The sequence below is a fragment of the Emydura macquarii genome, unplaced genomic scaffold, assembly GCF_026122565.2.
Source record: "Emydura macquarii macquarii isolate MOO-44397 ecotype Brisbane River unplaced genomic scaffold, CSIRO-AGI_Emac_v2 contig_2473, whole genome shotgun sequence".
NCBI lineage: Eukaryota > Metazoa > Chordata > Testudines > Chelidae > Emydura > Emydura macquarii.
The window spans coordinates 13,463,181-13,486,117 of record NW_027132610.1 but is presented as its reverse complement, the minus strand read 5'-3'; the positions used below and the strand labels follow the sequence as shown (position 1 = coordinate 13,486,117).

The 22,937-nt window shown below is 41.0% G+C and overlaps 1 protein-coding gene across 9 annotated transcripts in view; it reads right to left on the bottom strand.

The window, feature by feature from the left end:
- NBEA (neurobeachin) overlaps positions 1-22,937 on the bottom strand; it is a 748,678-nt gene that overhangs the window by 138,920 nt on the left and 586,821 nt on the right. For all 9 annotated transcript variants that reach the window (XM_067562991.1, XM_067562985.1, XM_067562986.1 and 6 more), the window contains 2 exons: positions 22,332-22,434; positions 5,231-5,346 (listed from right to left, as the gene is read on the bottom strand). In XM_067562991.1, the coding sequence (XP_067419092.1) occupies positions 5,231-5,346; positions 22,332-22,434 (219 nt within the window). The remainder of the gene's footprint in view (positions 1-5,230; positions 5,347-22,331; positions 22,435-22,937) is intronic.

Sequence of the window (22,937 nt, the reverse complement as noted above, 5' to 3'; positions counted from 1 at the left end):
TGAGAGTGTTAGAAATCACATTTCCAGAGATAAAACCAATAAAATATGCATTGTCTCTATTTAGCAAGACATTATCTTTACCACAGGATTTTATAATTTTACTAAATGTTCCGAAGTTGCCTATGGAATTGCGCACACCACATTTTGTTTTAATTGACTCATTCACAGGGTTTGCTGAAGGTCACGCTCTCTGCCAGCAGTGGATATACCTTCTGCTTGATTCTGGTGCATTTAGACAGTTATCAACTCTACTGTTTTCAATGTAGGGGAAATGTTTTGTAGGCAAGTGCATTCCCATATGCTTCTAAGTATACAGTTTCTTTTTGAACTGGGCAGTTGGTTAGGCTGTCAAGGGTACATTTTATTCTCCCTTTCAAAAAACAACACTGAGAACATTCTATGACCAGCAAAACAGAAGGCAAAGAATATAATAGCTTTGGGGGCTGAAATATTTTCTGTAAATTAACAGTTTCACTATTTACTAAATGAACTTTCAAAACTTAAGAAAACAAGATAAATATGATTTTATAATGATGCAGATGCATTTGTGGTTTTTCATATGCATTTTGTATGGCACACCATACCAATTTCATAATAATTTTGCACCATTTGGCGGCTGCTATAGAAGAAGTTAAGAAGATCTATCATATCACAAGAGTTATAGGACTGCTAGAAGAGGTGATAGGACTTCTATATGTGAGGGCTGGAATGAGCCATTTTTAACAAAGAAAACACTAGTTTTTGCTCCCAGCCCCATACAAGGGATCTGGCCTTTTCTTAGGTATCTTTTGTAGGGGGTTTAGGAGATGGTATGCTGGTACCGCATCTCTAGCACAGCACAAAGGCTAACGTTACCCAACTTGGAAAAGTGATTAGAGAATTTGTAGATCATTAAAGGAGACTCTGGCAGTAGTTCCATTCAATGCAGACAGGTTTCAGACAAGGAGCAGCTTTAATTAATGTTCTGCATGATGAGGGAAACTCCACAAACATTAATTGCTTAACACCCTATTCACATCCTACTTTGGGCAGGGTGCACAGGAGCTAATGAAGGGAACTCATTTAACATAACATGCATTATGGTCTTCTTTGAAGTATTTAATAATCAGCACATTGGCTCCCCTCATAGAAAAGACAAATTGTGTTAACGTGTGGCATCAAGACATCATCAGAAAGAGTGAGAGAGTTAAGAAATACATTAGCCAATCTAAGATTGACCAAAAGGATCAGGCAACACAGCTTATCTTCTTCTGAAGACCTAGATCTTTACATAAGTTAGGCAATATTACATGCGGATGAAACATCCCTTATCTACATTTTAATTTGAATGTGTATTACAGAAACGCTTCATTAAGGTTGGCTATTAAACAGCAAAATGTGAGAAACATTTGGTTAGACACAGAGCATTGCGTGTGCTACACAATGAGATTTACCCGGGTGAGATTGAGAGGCAGGAAGAATTTGCAAGCTTTTTGAAATTAGATAAATTCAGAGTTGGCAGAATACATGTGTGCCAAGTCACAAAAAGACACTGTCAAGGTAGTGATCAATTGTGTGTTAAAAAAAAAAAAAAGTAAATAAGAAGAAAACAGAAGCACACAGACAAGCAAGAATAAGAAAAACAAGCCAGTATTTCTTCAAACCTTGCATTCAGTAGCTGCTGGGTATCTAGAGTGTAAATGTATGGCCACACTGTAACAAGGAAAAACAACGAGAGTTCTGTGGCACTTTAAAGACTAACAAATTTAATTTTTGTAGGCATAAGCTTTCGTGAGACTCAGCTCACTTCGTCAGATGCAGAAGGAGAATGATACAGTAAATAGCAAACATAGATATACAAGTGCATAGAGAACAATGGGGGAGGTGGATGAAAGCCAGGTACTTGAGGGCTAATGACAGTCATTGAGTAGGAGGGGAGAATGGGTGAGCAAAGCAATTACCTCTTGTAAATCTCTGAAAGCTGGAGACATGAAGATACGTATTGCGGTCAGCTTTCACTCTGGACACATTACACCATCCATTGTCTACAGCCAAGCCTTAAGATACAACCGGATTTGCTCCGATCCCTCAGACAGAGGCACACACTTACAGGATCTCTATGAAACATTCCTAAAACTACAATACCCACCTGGAGAAGTAAAGAAACAAATGGACAGAGCCAGACGGGTACCCAGAAGTCACCTACTACAGGACAGACCCAACAAAGAAAACAACAGAACCCCACTGGTCATCACTTACAGTGCCCAGCTAAAATCTCTCCAACACATCATTAAAGATCTACAACCTATCCTAGCAGATGATCCGTCTCTCGCTCAAGCAGTGGGCGACAGACCCATCCTAGCTCAGAGACAGCCCCCCAATCTGAAGCAAATACTCACCAGCAACCATACACCCTACAAAAAGTCCAACCCAGGAACCTATCCCTGCAACAAATCCCGTTGTCAGCTCTGCCCACACATCAACTCTAGTGACAACATCACTGGTCCTAACCACATCAATCACACCATAAGGGGCTCATTCACCTGTACATCCACTAATGTTATATATGCCATCATATGCCAGCAATGCCCCTCTGCAATGTACATTGGCCAGACTGGACTATCACTACGCAAAAGAATAAATGGACACAAATCAGATATAAAAAATAACATCCATAACACTTTAATCTCCCAGGTCACACTGTCACTGACCTGAAAGTCACCGTACTTCTCCAAAAAAACTCCAAAAACAGACTTCAAAGAGAAACTGCTGAGTTAGATATGATCTGCAAACTTGACACATTCAAACTGGGTTTAAACAGAGATTTGGAATGGCTCTCTCATTACAAGAGGTAATTGCTTTGCTCACCCATTCTCCCCTCCTACTCAATGACTGTCATTAGCCCTCAAGTACCTGGCTTTCATCCACCTCCCCCATTGTTCTCTATGCACTTGTATATCTATGTTTCCTATTTACTGTATCATTCTACCTCTGCATCTGACAAAGTGAGCTGAGTCTCACGAAAGCTTATGCCTACAAAAATTAAATTTGTTAGTCTTTAAAGTGCCACAGAACTCTTGTTGTTTTTGCTGTATACAGACTAACACGGCTACCCCTCTGGAACTGTAACAAAGGAGTTGAATGATGTGAAACCAACTACAGAGAAACTTGCCTTAAGTCCCCACCCAAATGACTAACAAAAAAGCCTGTCTAGTAGAGGTAGTCTTTAACTACAGGTTAAAAAAAAAACTGTAATGGAAACCTTTGGGATACTTTAAAGTGGTCTTTGAAGTGCAGAGTTTGTCTGTTGAGGGACACCACAGTGAAAGCATCACTGTAATACCTACACCACTTCAGACATAATTACGTATTCCAAGTTCATATGTGTTGGTGATGCCCATAGGCATAAGTGACCTCGGATCAACTGATTAATAATGCACAGTAATTTCTAAAGAATATGCTTTAAAAAGGAGCTTTGGAGTGTGTCCGCCATCATTCAAAGGGGCTAGAAACAGATGATGTTTACAAAAGCTGTTGACAGAGAGATACTAAAAACATACACAGGAAATTATGGAGGAAGATGGTTTTGTGATTAATGCACTGGACTAGGACACAGGATATCTGGGTTAAATTCTCAATTCTACAACAGACCTTCTTGTGTGGCTTAGGGCAAGTCACTTACATCTGGAAAACTGAGACACAGAGTGTATCATGAGAATGATAACACTTCAATATCTTGCAGGGATCTCTCAATCTTTCTGGCTGAAGCTGGTCTACTTTGTATATATATTTAAATATTTATAGAGTCACAGAGAGATTGAATGACTTGAGAGCCTGGTGGTTAGTGCACCCACCTGAGAGAGGGGACACCCAAGTTCTGGTCCCTGCTCCAGTTAATAGTTAATTATTTATACAAACAAAGTGGAACAAATTCAACAGGAAAGATTGAGACCCACTTCGAAATATTTTCCTATAGCCTAGTGGTTCGGGCATTCACTTGGGAGGTGGAACATCTGAGTTCTATTCCTTGTCTAACATCTGGCAGAATTGGGATTTGATCCTGAGATTTCCACATCCTGGATAAGTGCTCTAATCACTGAACTATTGGGCAAAAGGGGTACACAGCAGAATCACCCTATTCGCCTCCTCCTTCTCCAGTGGTTATGTGAATGGTGCCTAAGTCCCCTTTGTGAATCCAACCTCAAAAAATATTTTGAGCCAAAATTATTTGGTGGATTTGTGAATAATTTTGGTTGACCGGAAACTGCATTTTTTTGGCAAACAAATTATTGGTGTGAAAAAAATTGCTAATTTTTAGTCAAAGTAAAGGAACAGATGAGGTGTTGACGCTGGTTTTAGATACAGGAGCTCCTTCAGATCTCTGGCCTGAGGAAAATATAGGGAGAACCATCTCAGTCATGTGTGGTGTGTCAACTGTAACTGGAGTACAAAGTGATGTTGATATGCTCAGTGGAGTTAATTTTATTCCCAATTAGAGCTCACTGCTGTGGGATACATGAGAAAGTTTCCCTATGGTGAGATTCATGAGCAATTTATATGTTATGCTGCTGGAAAAATAACAGTGACCAGTGTTTGGTAAATTTTTGTACATCATGCAGAAAGCTGCATCCTTTTATGTTTCAAATCTCTCCTGTAATCAATATAAAGAAAACAGGAAGATGGAATTGGGCTTGCTACTATTACTGTTTAATTAGTGAGAATTGCCAGAAAAACTTTTATTTTACTAATAAAGAGTGGATATCTACGGAAATTATTTCTCATTTTAAATACCTAATCTGATATTATATTGCAGTACAAACAACTAAAAGAGAAACGACGCTGTAATCTAATCATACCACAATCCAGGTGACATTTGTACTAGGCAGAATACTGTTGTTATTCTGCTGTCTAGTTGCTGTTGCTGAGAATGACGAAGTAGCGAAATTACATTTTCCCATTATTATTTCCAGACACTCTCTGGCAATGGTTTGTTGACTCTAATAAAGCTTCAGACAAAGCTGTCAGCAGAGGAAATGGCAGAAGCAGAGCAAGGAACAACCTTCACAACAATAAATGAATCTAAAGCCTCAGTGATAGGTTGAGCATTTTCTGATAAAATTTAATGTGTTTCAGAATCTATCATAAAACTGCAGCTGAATTCCAGAGGGATAAATGTATTCTATCAAGTCATGGTACTCAAGATTTTGACAAACAAACATATTATGAGGGATTAAAGAGTTATAAACCTTACCTGCTATAGTATTGAGGAACATCAAGTATTCAAAGTTAGAAATCTCCCGTCGCTGCCAGCGCTGAGTCATGTTGGAGGATTTATAAAGCTGTCTGGGAGTGGCCAGAGATATTCTCCTGGGAATTAAATTTAAAGTATGTTTATTTTAAGAGCCTCGTTAAATTTTAAAATGCAGAGCAAATTTACTGGTATGATTTACTTGACAGTGTCTCCCAGCCTTTTTAATTTTTTTTTTTTTTTGTTGACTTCATTAAACACTATCACTCTTATTTGAACAATGAATATTTCTTATATAAAAATCTCTCTATATTTTATTTTAGCAGTGCTATAGCATTGCTATAACTCAGAGCAATACTGTCCAGATTTTATTTTATTTTATTTTGGTTCTGTTAAAACATGGCAGAAAAAATGGAAAATGCTTTTTGTCTTGGTTTTCCAGTTTTAACATGGGATAATACTATTTCCATAAATCACAGGGATATTTTGAGGATAAATACATTAAGGTGAATGAAAGATAGCTTAAGTGCAATGTATTCCAGGATCACAGATGGAGGATATTTATGCAGCAGTGCAGCTAGTGAATCCCTTCCTTGCAGCCTCCCATCCCAATACGCTCCAAGAACACTTTATCTTATATTTACTGTAATGGGGACAGGGTTTGTTGAGGAAAGAGAAGAGTAGGCTGTGCAGGGAGACAGGATTCCCTTTATTCCCCATAGCTGTTGGAGTTAACTGAATTCAAATTTAAGAGTGATGGTTGCTTGCAAAGCCTGAGAAATGAACTGCAGGGCAAGCATTATTATTATTATTTCATGTTTACGCTATGGTATAGCATAACTCCACCAGTCCAATTCAGTATCCAGGTCTTATTATACAACACATTGTACAAACAGAGTTAGACAAGTCACTGTCCCAAACAGAGTTACCAAAGTAGACATTTTAGCTCCAATACACAGCCATAATAACCCCCATATTTATGACTTTCAGACTTTATTACTGAAATTCCTATCCAGTAATGAAGCTACACTGGATAAAGCTCTGTTGGTATGTCTAGAGTTGGAATTGTAGCATGGTTCCCACCTCGAGGAGACATATGCTAGTTTTCATCACCAAAAATCGCAGTGTAGACATGGTACCGCAGGCAGCGGCTCAGGCTAGCCACCTGAGTACATACTCACAGGGTCTGGACAGGTTTGTACTCAGACTGCCTCCCACTGCTGCCCATGCTACCACAGCTACAGAGGTAAACAAATTATGCACAAATTATACTATAGATACTTAGACATGGAAATTCCTGTACAACTGCATGCACACTTATTTGAAAACCTCAGCATCCATCTCTCTACTTTACACCTGCGGCTAAACTGTTGCTAGTTTTTATATTCTTATTTCTCTACAAAATCCAGAGAATCCAATGGTACAACACATCTGACAAATATACAGCATGCAACGTTCATATTGTTTTACAAGTAACTTCCATTCTGTTGTGTGTTTTCTCACATGGTCTTCTGAAACAATGTGAAGAATTGATTTCACATATTAGTAACTTGTATTAAATTATACATAGGTTAATAATTAGTTTTTAAAGTGTAAACTCCTAAAGGCAAGGACCCATGTCTTCTGTTGTGATTGTACAACCCTCAGAACACTGGGGGTACTATCAGACATACATACATACATAAAATATTATTACTAATAATAAATAAAGATCAGAATGATTTAATAATTTATTTTAGATTTGACCCAAAGTCCCCAAGGGGATCTCACAAATCTACAAAATGTCCCTGAATGCTACATTTTGCATTTGAATTTCTGATTTAACTGAAACTTGTAGGAAAGCAAATATACTCTGAAAGCTCCCTATTGACTATATATCTGAAGAATTTCAAAGAGTGTAAGATATTTCAGCAGGGGCTGTAATAAATTATGCACAATAAATTGGTTCCATACCTATTTGTTTCAGGTAGCACAGGAAGAACCTACTACTGCATGTTTTGCTAAATCCTCCCATCTTTGATCAAACTACACCTCTTTTCACAAATGCTATCACAAATGTGAAGATGTTGATAAGGATGAGTTATCCTTGCTTTTTGGAAGACAGTAAATTCCCAGCAGATCAAGACCTTAATGTGCAGGTTTCATGCAGACCTCGGTTATACAGTAAGATATTTCAACTTTCAGAGTCGTACAGTGTCCTCGATAGATTTACTAAATATCCTTATGATATTTTGTAGGGGAAAAGTTACTATATAAGTGTGGTAGGAACCCTTTTATTCCATTCATTTTCCACTTAATTATCCCCAAAGCAGTCTGATATGAAGTTTCCGTAAGTACCACACCAAAAAGACAACACCTTGGGAAAAAAAGGCTTGGAAATGTCACAGGCTCTTTCTGACAGAGGAATAGCCAATATTCACTCTTAATCAAAGCTGTAAAAAGCTCTTTATGCTAAGATGACATCCAATTTGATTTTCTCCACCTCTCCTTTCACCAAAAGCAATGTCTACAACCAGCATGATTGAGGTTTGCAAATCCGTCACTAAGTCACTGATGCAGAACAAGTGGCAGCAGTGAGCTGACAGTGAATTGAGTTACCACGCCAGCTGAAAGAGATGTTTTTCTTCATCAAGTGACTTCATCATTTGTATTTCCTCCCCAACCTCCACCACAGATAACTGGAGGTATTGTTTTATATTATGGACTATGTCCCACACAATTTCAGCTTAAGGTGCAAGGACATCTTTAACAGTGACGCACAAAAAAACACCTCTTACCAATTCACTTTGATTTTTGTACTCTTACAAATTAAAAATTACCAAATTAAGTATTTCAATTCTGAATTAAAAGAAAGCTCTCAGGCTGTGACACTGCAGTCTAAAGTTTAATTCCGAGCTAATTATGGTCAAATTCATAAATCCCTGAAAACTGGCCTCTAATAGAAATGTGGACATTATGCTACCTACACAAGAACGTGTGAAGTTCTACAAACAACTTGAAATAAAAACTATAATAATGTCTGCCCACTGGTACCAGATGTCTGTGCCACAAAGAAATTATAATCTTGGTACATATGATAGACTCCCAGAGCTCAAAGAAACTGAATGTATCAAAGATGGTTGACCTTGGTCTCTAAACCAGAGGAAGCATAGTGAACACAGCATTCAAGATTGACATGTAATGCCCAGTCCGCAGAATACATGTAAACTTTAAAAATGTTTTGATGCTCCATGGAAAACTTTGAAACTTGTAATTTAGGAACAAATATGCATGCATACAATCATCATTATTAGTTATTGATATAATATAACATTTACTGATGTGATTTACTGATATTCACATAACATTTATTTGTCACATTAACATATGAACCAGGGATCACCTAATGAAATAATAGGCAGCAGATTTAAAAACAAACGTAAGAGAAAGTTATTCACACTGTGCAATAACTATGGTCCTTTGAGATGTGTCCCCCACTAAGAGTCCACTTTAGGTGTGCTTACGCCCCATGCACTTCAGATCAGAGATTTTAGGTAGCAGGGTCTGTTCAGCCCACGCACATGCTGCCCACAGCCTCATGCACTGCACCAAGGATATATAGAGCTGCACCAGCAAACTGCCTTCAGTTCTTCTCTACCGCAGAGCCCTTTGTAAGGAACTCTGAAGCAGAGGAGAGGAGAGCCAGGTAATGGAGCACCTATAGGGACATACATCTTGAAGAAACAGTTACTGGACAAGGTGAATAACCTTCTCTTCTTCAAGTAGTGTCCCTATTGGTGCTCCACTCTGCAGAGTGGCTTAGGAGTCGATTCTAAAACTGAAGATAGAACAGTAGAGCCAAATATGGCATCAGAAGCTGAGGCATGAGTGACTACACAATATGAAGCAAATGTATGAATGGATGTCCAAGTCATGGCTCTACATATTTCTGTGATGGGAACATTCTTAAGAAAGGCTATTGAAATAAAGAGGGGTCTTGAGGAGTGAGTTAATACTCTAGAGGGAGGTTAAAGATCATGAGACTGGTAGAAGTAGGTAATGCAGCCAGATATCTATCCAGAGAGTCTTTACTTGGAAATCAGAGATTTCTTAGTTCTGTCCACAAAGGAGAGAAATACTCTGGGAAGTTTCCTAAATGGCTTAGGTCCTGTCTAAATAAAAGTTAATGCTCTCTGGACATTGAATGTATGTAATGTCGCATCTTCTTTATCTTGGTGTGGCGTAGGAAAGAAAACTGGAAAGTGGATAGGTTGATTTATGTGGAAGTCCAAAGATATCTTTGGCAGGAACTTGGGATGCAGTCTAGCATGACCTTATTCTTAAAGAAGACTGTGAAGTGGTAGCTATGTCATCAGAGCCCCTATCTCACCCACTCTTCAAGCAGAAGTAATGTCTACTAGAAATGCAGTTTTCATAAACAGGTGTAGAAGGGACTAGGTGGCCATAGTTCAAAGGGAGGCCTCATATGACATCTGAGTACCTAGTTGAGGTCTGATGCTGGTGTAAGGCATCTGATTTGTGGGAAGAGATTATCCAATTCCTTGAGAAACGTCCTTGTAGGATGAACGAAGACGGAAAAACCCTCTACCATATGATGGAAGACCATAATAGCTGCCAAATGCATTTTTACGGAGTTTAAAGACAATCCTGTCAGTTTTAACTCTAAAATGTAATCTAGTACAAATGATAATGGAGAAGATGTAGGTGAGATGTTTTAGGTTACACCAGTGTTTGAATCTCATCCTCTTTTGAGTATATGTGTCACAAGTAGATTGTTTCCTGATACGTAATGGCACTCTCTTTATGTCCTCAGATTAAGTTGTTTCTAACCTCGTGAAGCATTGATCAGCCCTGCCTTGAGATGGAGAACCCCGAGGTTGGGGTGATGGATTTGACTGGCATTCTGAGAGAGGAGATGGGGGACAGTCCAGGAAGCGATCGTCTGACAAATAGTGTTCTGAGTGGGTAAGGAAACCACGTTTGTCTTGGCCACATCGGAACTATATTAATAACTTTCTTTGTCTTTCTTTATCTTGAACAGCACCTTGAATATAATGGGAATCAGGGGAAATGCATACAGAAGGCCTGGACTCTAGTGAAAGAGCAAGGCAATCTCTCAGAGAGAGGCGATCCAGACCATCTCTGAAGCAGAACTAGAAGCACTTCTTGTTTTTGGCTGTGGCAAACAGGTCTGTATGTGGGATTCCCCAACATTTTAATATATGGTGGAGTATAGTGGGACTTATTTCCCATTCATGATATTGTAAGAAGCATCTCCTGAGGGCATCTGCTGTGATATTTTGTACATCAGAAGGTAAGCCGTTGAGATGTTAAGCTGGTTTCATATGCACCAATTACAAAGCCTCACTACTTCGGCATGGAGGAAAGGCAATTTCACTCCCCCCTTTTGATGACTTATGTAAAACATACATGTCATGATGTTCATCATGATCTTTATGTATTTGCCCTTGATCAGCAGGAGGAAATGGATACAGGCATTTCTGACTGCTCTGAGTTCCAGCAAATTAATGTGCAGGGTGGACTCGAGAGGCTACCACCTGCCTAGAACAATGTGAGCATCTAGGTGAGCTCCCCATCCCAGTAGGGATTCATCCATTGTTATTGCTAATGTTGGAGATGGTTGGGTGACAGGGACCCTGCACAAACATTGTGAGGATTCTTCCCCCAGTTAAGGGCTTTTTTTTTTTTTAATTAAGGAAAGCATAGATTAGAAAGTAGTTTATTTAAACTGTTTGCTTGACGAATAAACAGTTCTGAGCCACCTGTGAATGCAGTGCATGTGAAGTCCAATGTGATTTATTACAAAGATGCCAGCTGCCACATGTCAACAGCTGGAGACAATTTCTGGCTGATGTTTGAGGGCTGACTTGGGCTGTAGTGACTAAATTGACTAGGGTTATGAACATGTGCGAAGCAAAGAATGGTTTGGCCATTACTGCATAGAGGTAAGCTCCTATGAACTCAAGATCTTGAACCAGGGTTAAGGTGGACTGTCAGGTGTTTAATTGTAATCCCAGTCTACGTTGAAGAATCGACCTTTGAGCAGGCAATCATCAAGGTGTGGGAAAATCAGAGTTTGTCTGTGAAGATGAGCTGCTACCATAAAAAGAACTTTTGAGGACACTCTGGGCATAGACAAGAGACCAAATGGGAGCACCATATATTGAAAGTGCTCTTGATCCAGATTGAAGTGTAGGAACCTTCTGCAGGAGGAGTGGATTGCTATCTGAAAGTAAGCATCTTGAAGGTTGAGGAATGAGAACCAGTCCCCTTAGTCCAATGATGAAATTATTGCAGCAAGAGCTACCATTTTGAACCTCAATCTTCATGAATCTGTTGAGTAATCTTAGAGCTACAATAGGTCTCCAAGCACCATTCTTTTTTTGCAACCAGGAAGTACCAAGAACAAAATCTTTTCCTCCTGTGTTGTGGGAACTTGTTCTATAGTACCCAAATTCAGGAAAATCAATTTACTGTTGCAAAAGGTGCTTGTGCTGACAAGGGATGGGAAAGGGAGTGGTATGGGGGGGTGGGAGGGAGGTAAAGTGGATGGAGTATCCTGTTGAAATGATCTCCAAAACCCACTTGTCCATAGTGATATGTTCCCAGTTCTGATGGAACTGAGAAAGGCAGTCGCCAAAGCAAGGGAGACATGCAGATTATTGCAGCAGATCAGAATGGGGATGGTAACTCAGCTCTTTGATCAAACTGTCAAAATTGATATTTCGAAGTTGTGGGTTATGAGTGTGATTCCTCAGAAGTAGCTGGTCTCTTCTTCTGGAACTACTGTCTCTTGTGCTTGGGTTCATAATGTTTCTGGGGGGCAGGAATCTGGATGGGATGAGATCTCTGTGCCATCTGGGACTTTCTGAACTTAGTTTTTTGTACTGGGGTGCAAATGCCCAAAGAGTGAAAGGTGGATCTAGAATATTTTAAGGTATGCAGAGATTCATCTGTTTTTTCCACAAACAACTTCAATCCATCAAAAGGAAGATCCTCAACTGTATTTTGGACTTCTCTCAGAAAACTTGAGAGCTCAAGCCAGGACGTCTTCTTCGTGATTGCCGCTGTGGAGATAGAATGAGAAGCTGTATCAACAGCGTCCAGTGAAGCCTGCAGAGAGATTCTTGTGAGCAGTTGGCTCTCTGCAATGATCACCTGGAATTGCTATCTATGGTCTGTTGACAGATGCTCAATAAAGGCATTTGACTTTGAATAGTTATTATGGCTATATTTCACTATGAGGGCTTGATAATTGGTGATCCTTAATTGTAAGGTAGCCAATGAGTATGATTTATGGACAAACAAATCAAGATGCTTTAAGTCTTTATCTTATGGAGTTGATTTAGCATCATGCTGTCTGCCGTGTTCATTCACAGAATCAACCACAAGGGATTTGGGGGATGGATGTGAAAATAAAAATTCAGAGTCCTTGGAGGGGACATAGTATTTTTATCTGCCTTCTTACAGGTGAGTGGTACTGGGGTCGGTGTATGCCAGATTATTTTTTCAGGGTCTAAAAAGGCCTCATTAATAGGTAGCATGATGCAGGCAGATGATGAAATACAGCATAAATTATTTGATATTCTGCACAACTCCTTAACCTCCTCCAGTGGAATTTGCAAAAAGTCCACTATCCTTTTAATGAGGTCCTGTAACTGTTTAAAATCATCGGCCAAGGATAGTAAAGGAGGCATAATAGAAGAAGAAGGGATGTTAGTTGTAGGGGTAATCTCTTTGTCTGATCTCACTTCCTGCTTCTCAAAGGTCTCCTTTTGTGGATCAGGAACCATAGAGAGGGAGGCCGGTGGGGGCTATCTGCTCTTCTCCCAACGAGAAACATAAGGGGCCCTTGAGAATTGCTGGTGGTAAGCTGTTCAAAGGTCATAGTACGGCCACTGGTGGAGGCACCCAAAGGTGTCCATACCCGCCAGATAGAGCATGTCTCTCATGAGGATCATCTGACTACTTAGAGGTCTCAGGATAGAGAGCTTATTGATAATGGGAGAGCCCTGGACAGAAATATAGGACACTGAGGAAAAGTCCCCATCATCTTCCTCTTCCTCCTCACTTGGTTAAGGTGGAACACTCAAAGTAATAGGTGGAGACTCAGTCGGTAGTGGGCAAATCTCCAGGGATTGAGAGTTGGTCAGCACTGAGAATGAGAAGATGATAGATTTTTTTTAGACAAAAGGAATGCAGTGGATCTAATTTACCTAGGCATTTGATATGGTTTCACATGGGGAATTATTAGTTAAATTGGAAAAAATGGGGATTAATATGAAAATTGAAAGGTCGATAAGGAACTGGTTAAAGGGGAGACTACAATGGGTCATACTGAAAGATGAACTGTCAGGCTAGAGGGAGGTTACTAGAGGGGTTCCTCAGGTATTGGTCTTGGGACCAATCTTATTTAACCTTTTTATTACTGACTTTGGCACAAAAAGTAGGAGTATGCTAATAAAGTTTGTGGATGACACAAAGTTGGGAGGTATTGCTAATACAAAGAAAGAGTGGGATACCATAAAACAAGATCTGGATGATCCTGTAAATTGGAGTAATAAAAACAGGATGATATTTAACAGTGGAAAGTGCAAGGTCATGCATTTAGGGACTAATAACAAGAACGTCTGCTGTAAGCTGGGGATGCATCAGTTGGAGGTGACAGAAAGAGAGAAGGACCTAGGCATATTGGTTGATCACAGGATGACTATGAGCTGCCAATGTGAGGTGGCTGTGATAAAAGCTAATGCGGTCCTAGGATGCACCAGATGAGGTATTTCCAGTAGAGATAGGGAGATGTTAGTACTGTTATACAAGACACTGGTGAGATACTGCTGAAGCTCTGTCTCAGGCCAAGTTGGTTGAGAAGGAAGATAAAGTTACTCTCACCTTGTGCGCAGTAACTGACATTCTTTGAGATGTGTGTCCCCATGGTGCTCCACTGTAAGTGCAGCTGTGTGGTCTGACCGCCTTGAGTTCCTTCTCTTCCTCAAAACTTATGTGATCCGCTCCGAAGCAGAGGGTAAGAGGGTGGGTAGTGGAGCACCCATGGGGATACAGATCTCAAAGAACCTCAGTTACTGCACAAGTGGACTACAGTGGAACATCCAGAGGAACACTACTTGAAGAAGAAGAATGAAGTACTTCTTCACATACATCATGCCTTGAGATGGAGCATTTGAGGATTGGGGTGATGAACATGTCCTGTATCTTGTGAGAGGAGCAATGATGTCAGGTGGAGATGGATAGTTTGGCATAGCTTCATGTGAAGAAGGGTAAGTGTACCAGACTTGTCATGGCCATGTGGGGCTATCAGTATAACCTGAGCTTGGCCCTCCTGTATTTTGCATAGGACTCGGAACAGGAGAGGAAAGAGAGGGAAGGCATAGAGGAGTGGTGCATTCTGAGATGGAAATGTTGTTCTGGATACACCAGTTCCATAGCCTGGTCACCTCTGAACATAAAGAATTGGATCTCCCTCCTCCCTGCCTGTTGATGTAATACATACAGGCAAGATTGTCTGTCATCACTCACATGGTGTGATGTTTGAGGAACGGTAAGAAATGTCAGCATATGTTGCAGACCGCTCTTAATTCTAGCAGGCTGATGTGTAAGATGGATTCAGTGAGTGTCCATCTGCCCCATATCTTGTGTTCACGTAGATGCGTTCCTCAGCTGGTGAAGGAGGCATTGATGGTTAGGATCATGGTAGGTGAAGGTTGCAAGAAGGGAACCCCAGGCACAGACGTTGGGATATGTCCACCACAATAGAGTGTCTTTGACTTGGTTTGGCATGGATAGGAGTTTGTGCATGCTCTGTCTGTGGGGGAGGTATACAGTATGGAGCCAATTCTGAAGACACCTAGTGTAATCTTGCATGTCTGACCACAAATGTAGCTGCAGCCAGGTGGCCTAAGAGATGGAAGAACGTCCGTGTGGAGATCTGGAGACAGATACCAGTTCCATTATGGCTAGAACTCTGTGAGGTGGTAGGAAGGCTCTGGCTTGTATGGAATCCAGTTGAGCACCAATGAATTCGAGCTGTTGTACTGACTTTAATGTGGATTTTTCTAGATCGACTAGGAGACCTAGTTTTGTGAACAGTCATTGTCATGTGAACTGCTCGAAGGATGTCAGTTTCAGATGGGGCTTTTGAGAAGGCAGTCATCAAGGTACGGAAAGATGATGACTCCTCCTTTCCTTAGATAGGCAGCGACTACTGCGAGGACTTTGGAGAAGACCCACAGTGCTGTGATAGTCCAAAAGGTAGTACCTTGTACTGGTAATGATCATTGCCCATGATGAATCATAAGAAGTGCCTATGGGCAAGGGGTATGGTAATATGGACGTATGCATCTTGTAGACTGAGGGCCGAGAACCAGTCCCCCCTATTCTAGTGCTGGGATAATAGTGGAGAGGGTAACCATCCTGAAACATTGCAGTTTGACAAACTTGTCTAGACTGCCAAGGTACAGAATGGGACACCCATAGCCCAATTTCTTCTGAATTAGAAAATAGTGGAACTAGAAACCTCGGTCTCTGTGTTGTGAAGGGACCAATTCTATAGCTCCCAGTTGCAGAAGATGTCTCACTTCCCCCTGCAGAACAGACTCTTGAGGGGAGTCCCTGAAGAGGAACAGAGAGAGGTGGGTGGCAGAGTGGCACAGGTAGGAAAGGGATGGAATATCTTTCCTTGACTATCTTCAGGACTCACTTGTCCAAGGTGATGAACATCCAAGATGGGAAAAACGCAACTAGTCAGTTGCCAAACTGTTGGTACATGACAGATGGTGAAGGAGATTGGAATAGGTGGGAGGCTCTCAGGGCCTCAACCAAACCTTCAAAATTATTGTTTGGTATGATTGTCTCCATCAGGTGACAATGAGGAGAAATGTAGGGCCGATGGAGCTTCTTCTTTCTGTTCCTCTTCCTCTGTTGGTATTTGTGGTGGTTCTATTTATTGAGGTTGGTAGGCCGATGGAGAGGTGAGGGATATAGGCCTCTGGGTTTGTTGCTTTGGGTGTTGCCAAATTGTGCCCTATACATGTCCCAAGGGTTCCACTATGGCCAGTTAGGTGGAACTGGGACCTATAGTTGCATCCACAGCAGTCCCTGCTGAGCTTGGGTTCCCTGAATAGTGCGGGTGTACACAGGGTATGCTGGTGCCATTTGCCCAGATGCTGATGGGGCAGTAGAGTCTTCATATTCCTCCTCCTTTTCTTCTTCGTCACTATGGAAAGGAGATGGTGGGGCTTGGGATAGGTCCCTCCTGAGGAGTAGAGACAAGGGGGTATCAGATATCCTTAGATTTGTTGGATATCTGAACTCCTGTGGTGGTAGAAATATCATCATCAATGCCACTGCAATGCATGGTGCTGAGGTGTAAGTTTTTAAGAGACTGACAGGAAGTGCTAGTGATTTTTTCAGTGCCGATAATTGTGTCGATGCCAAGGACAGATGTCACAGTGCCAATATTCTTGTCGGTGACAACGGCTTCATCAGTGCTAAGAAAGGCATTGGTGCTGAAGACAATGTAGAGGACTCATCTCGTTTGCCAGAGATGGAAGGTAGCACTGATGGGTGTCAGTCTGCCCTAATAGGGTCTTTAGATCTTTTTAGGGGGGCCGGTACCTGAGGTACTCGGTCTTGTCGTGGAGCTATGTCCCGTCAGATGCCACTGAGGCAGTCCATCTAACTGGGGAAGGCATTCTAGTGGTCTGCGGCTCAGACAGTGAGGAAGGGGCAGTTCTATTCTTGCCCTCTGCTCGGTCAGAAAATGACTTTCTTTTCATCGGGCATGAAGAGTAAGGGTCAGCAGAAAATCTCACTGAGTGTGAGGGTGCCTCCAGAGAGGAGTAGGAGCTTGGGTCTGATGTTGGACAAACAGATTTTTCCATCAGTATGTTTTAGTCTGATATCCCTGTCCTTTTTGACTCTCGGTTTCAAGTCCAGGCAGTGATAGCACTTTTGGGGGACATGTTCCTCTCCCAGACAATGGATACACTGTCCGTAATTGGGAGGGCAGCCCTGCATGAGACCCCAGGAGAGCTGGGCATAAGGGTGAAGGGAGTAGTTTCCCGGCTGGGAAGGGCAGGAAGCAGGAGAACGGAAACCAACACTATACTAAGAACTGTAGAATTAGAGAAATAAAGTATAAGGATAGACAGACAGATGGACAGACGGAAAAAAGAGAACAGAAAAACCAACTGCACTACAAAACTACATTAGGTACTATCTATGAGGTGATCAAGGAGGGAAAATTGGCTCTGCAAATGGTTTTCATCCTAGACCGAAAGCAGTAGAAAAGTAACTGAGGGTAGTCAGACCGCACAATGCTATAGATACATCCTGTGCATAGCACAAGAGGGGGAGCTGCGTATGTGCGGTCTAATGGGCACAGTTGTTAAAGATCTCCAATCCCAGGCTCAGGGGTGCTGCTGCGCCTACAGTGGAGCACCTCTGGAGACATCACTCGAAGAAGAACTGAGAGCGGTTCACCGGCACAGTTCTACATAGTCTCAGTGCAGGGCACAAAGCTGTTGGAGGCATATGCCTGGGCTGAATGGACACTGCTACCTCTTTGCTCTGAGACACATAGGATGCAAGTGGACCTACAGTGGAACATCCATAGGGACACTACTCGAAGAAGAAGGATGTACTTCTTCACACAATGCACAGTCAACCTGTGGAACTAATCGCCAGGGGATAATGTGAAGAGAAAGTTGCTAATCTTGTGCAGTAATTATGGTTCTTCAAGATGTGCCCCCTTACGGGTGCTCCACTGTAGATGTATCTGTGCTAGTTGGAGGACCAGAAATGCACCTACAGTGGAGCACCCGTAGGGACACTATTCGAAGAATGCCAAAAGTATAATTGGGTACTAAAAAGAATTAGATAAGTTCATGAATGGATATTAGCCAAGATGGTCTGGGGTGCAACTCCATGCTCTGGGTGTCCTTAAACCTTTGACTGCTTGAGGCTGGGTCTGGATGACAGGAGATGGATTACTTGATACATCACCCTGTTCTGTTCACTACCTCTAAAGCATCTGGCACTGGCCACTGTCAGAAGACAGGATACTGGGCTAGATGGACCTTTGGACCCAGTATGGCCATTCTTACGTTCTTATTGCTTGGATTACAGTAGCACATAGTAGCCTTGATTGAGGTGAGGGCTCCATTGTCCTAGGCACTGTGCAAAAAATCAGTCAGAGACAGTTCCTGCCCTGAAGATCTTACAGCCCAATCTAGCAAAGCATTTAAGCATGTGAGTAATCTCACCAAAGTCTATCGTCTTCATAGTCTATCCTCACGTTTGCTATCGAGATGTTGACTCTTGCCTCTGATTGATCCATGATGCTTCATGCTTTTTCCCATGCTGACCCTCACACTAGGGAGGAGCCCCCCATAAATGTCAGCAGAACTATTCATTATCCTCCTTCAAAACCTCCTCATATGTCTCCTTTGCTGTGATGACTACAAAAAAACTTGACAATGGCTAGGTAGCTGTTCTGAGACCACTGCCTATCATGCTGACCAGTACTGTCTTATTATTTCTTTTTCCTCCCCATCTGTCTGTATCCATCTGCTCTCTCTTGTTTTTTTACTTTGGCTGTAAGCTGTTTGGTCAGGAACCATCTTTTTGTTCTATGTTTGTACAGCACCTAGCACAATGGGTCCTCGTCTACAAATAAGGCTCTTTGGGGCTATGGTATTCTTTATTTGTATTAACAACAAATATGTGCTTAATATTAATCATGTGTGTAAGTGCTTTTGCTAGACTGGAGCCTAATTAGACAAGACAGACAAAGTATGGGATGGGAAACAAAAAGGTGCAGTGATTTGCTCAAAGCCAAATAGCAGGTCATTAACAGACCTGGGAATAGGACCCAGGTCTCCTAAAACCCAGCCTTATTTTCTAACCACTGGACCAGACATACAACTAATTGCTTGTATTTCTTCCCCTCATTTGCTACATGACTTCTTTGTGAAAGCAGTAGTTTTGTTTAATTGAAGTTTATCTACTCCAACAGGTTGTTCCCCATCTGAAATTGCAATTCTCTGTTTATGATAACATAAATGTTGAGGAAATAATTATCAGCATGGTCTCACTAACAGAGAATTATGAATTATGGTAGGGATCAAGATGTAGAGACAAATGAACTCAAACAAACAAACAAACAAACAAGCCATCTGCTTTTGTTAAGATATCCTTAAAGCGTAGTTTTTTCTGAAAAAGTGACCATGGAAAAATGGCAACATTTCTCTCAATAAACCTGCTGCTTCTCTGAGGTATTCAGAGTTATATCTTCTTATCTGAATGATAAAATTATATTTAACTACTTTTTCCTCCTGTTAACACTGCACAGCCAACACATTAACGGAACTGGAAGTAGCATTCTTTTCCAGCTCACACATTATCAACAGAATATTAACTCTATTCTAGTTGTTGGGTCAGATTTTTCCCTCAGTTACTCCTGTGCAACCCCATTGAAGACAATCAAACTACACAGATGTAAATTAAGGCAAAATTAGGCCTGCAGACTTTTTTATACAGAAGACAAAAAATGATTATGCACACAGCTTTACTATCAGATCCCAGTAGCATTTTTTAAAGGCTAACAGATACAGAAACTGAACACATTTGATCTTGTAAGTCACTGAGACACAAACATGAAATTCCACAATCCATTTTACAGTCAATTTTCAAAATAGAATCACACTTTAATAAAAGAATAAAAAATAGCAATATTACATTATATGATATCAAAGCTGAAATCTTTATAAATCAATTGTTCCTTTAGCTATCAGCAGAGGCTCTTCATTTTGACAAACATACACTGAGTAATGCACAAAGTGGAGATGAATTTTAAAAGTAAACAGAACGTGTACAATCTTACTACACCACCTGAAGCCTAATACATAAAGTCAATACTGACAGCAGAAACAAACATTCTTAGTATAAGACTTTCCACGTGAAAGTTCAATCTGTGTGACTGAAATCAGGTACCAATATACATGGAAGATTTTAACAAGGAGACTGAATTTGCTTTGGCTTCTTCTAGAGTATTATTTTTCTTTTTACTTTCACAATGAATGTTACTTCCGTTTACAGTACATAATGCCTCTAAATTGAGCATTTGAAAGAGCTCTAAACATTAACTAAGAGCACTATCCTGTGAGATGCTCAATGCCTTCAAGCCCCACTGAGTTCAGTGGACAGTGGAAGGAGCCTAGCCCCTTGTATGAGAAGCTCAGCAAGTCCTAAGCATCATGATGCCCTTGTATGGTAAGGGACATGTAAGGATCACTTCACCCCTCACTGAAATATGAATACCTTTATGGTAGAACACCAGGGTGAGGTGGAACTCTTGGGTTCTAGTCCCTGTTCCATACCAGGGATTCAAACCCACTTATCCTATCTTCCAAGTGAGTGCCTTAGCCACTGGGCATGGGAGCCATCAGGCAGAACCACAACCTCTTCTTCCACTGTTTTTGTGAATCTTGCCTTTCATTACTTGTTGATAGTATTTGCCAATATGATTTCCACATTGCTTTAGTGAAATAGGTACATACAGTTTTATAAGATAAAGACAAATACTCCAACAGAGTGCATAGCCAAGGTACATGGACTGTGCATTTAGGGGAAATAGATGTGCATGGATCTGGAGACTCCAACAGAATCCTTAGCCTCATTTAGTAGTAGGCTTAGTTCTTTGGAATGATCTCTTCCTTGTTCCTCCATCTGACATAGCATCCCTTTCTCTGCTCTCCTCCCACACTGAGCTCTAGGGTTTAGCAGTAATTAGGAAAATCACAGCTTCCCCTAGTACTTGTTCAAAGACTTCAGGGGCCTGTTTAGACTCTGTAGCTCAGAGCATGCTGATAACGGAATCTGAAACTCCCAGATGACGTGTGCGCATGTACTGCATATCAGACTATTAACAAGTCCACTGTCCCTTACAGAAGACACCCAGGATTCAGGGAAGTGATGGGGGATGATTGCTGTCTGTGGCTAATCCCACCAGAATACTCAATGTGGGAGGAAGCATTTTATCTGGCACCCTCCCAGAAAAGGTTGGGAGGGGACAAAAGACTCTGGCCACAGCCTGTGATGACAGAAGAAGGAGCAGACCTGGAACATCAGAAGCTAGGACTGCAAGGGAAGGAAAGTCTGCATTGTTCTGAGGCCTGGATGTGAAGGCCTCTGAAGATGTCAGAGGGAAAGCTGGCTGCTGGTCTTCCGACTGAAGATAACAGCTGATAGGAATGATGGGGAGTTTTGAAGGAGGATCTCTCAGAGGCTTATTGGGACTCTTCAGATAGTATTGGCAATGGAAATGGAAGGCTCCTCTGTACGTGCTGACAATGCTGTGAAGCTACATGCAATTTGTTAATGCTTCAAATTGGTTTTACTATGCATTTTTATACAGCATGTAGGTTTGTAAACCTGCACCTTGATTTTGCATATTTTTAAATGCATTTCCCTCTTAGTCTTAGAAACAGGAGAAGAATAATTTAGTACAACAAGAATATGTTGGGGAAACTTGGAAAGTGCAAAATACTCCGTATACTGTTGGATGGTGAAACCAAAACCCAAAATGTGTTTTTGCCACAAGGAAAGGCGAAAAAAACCCAGGCAAAACTGTTGATTTGGCAAAACCAAAACATGCCCAACCCCAGTTCATGTCTTGAGTTTTAATACTCTCAGCAGCACATCAATTTTTGCAAAAACGGTACCTCACAAAGAAACATACAGTTACTTCAATGTTTAAATAACAAACAATTTCAATCAGCTTTATTCTGTTTGATCACTGGAGTGTGCTCATTTGCTATAATAGTAAAGAAAAACTGCTGATTTAAATATTTTGCATAATGCTGGTTTTCTATAACAACATGTCACATAATTAAGTTAAAAATGTTGCTGATCAAGGCCCCCCTGAAGTGATGGGAATTCCGGAACCCCTTCCAGTAGTAATGCTTTAATATTCACAATTGAATAAAATATTCACAAATACCAACCATTCTGAGTTTGCAAGCGCATAAACACAACACAACATAAAATATTTTAATGATATTACCTTGCTTGTGGCAAACCATAGCTGGTCCCCACTCCAACGCGAGGTAAGCTGTACACAACTTTCTTTACTGTTGCTTGGTCAGGAAAATTAAACATAACAGAGGCTGTGGTAAGAAGAAAAAACATTACTTAAAAAAAACAAAAGTACAGAACTGTTTCTCTCTACCAGATAATTCAGAAATATATTTTCAAAAGTCTTCTCAGAATTTATTTGGAAAGGTAAGGCCAGCTACAAATTTATCCTCCTCTGAACCTGGGGTCTTTAAAACTTTCACTATTCTCAAGGCTGGAGAATAGGTGCTTCTGAAATGTTCAGTGCCCAGAGTAACACAGTGTACCGCTAATTACCTTCTTAACACTAATGTGTGTCCCCATCTTGCAGGAAATATAGATTGTGTCCCGCAGAGGAAGGGTGGTACGTCACACATCTACATCTCTTGTTAACTTGTGGAGCCTTCCAATGGATTGTATGGAATTTAGTCCAGTGTCTGGTGCATTTAAAACTTGTCAGACCAGAGATTGGCTGCACTCCTCTCCCTCTCCAGCTGAAGGGCAGAACTTATATAACTGCTTTCTCATGGTGACTAGACTGTTGACACATCTCACC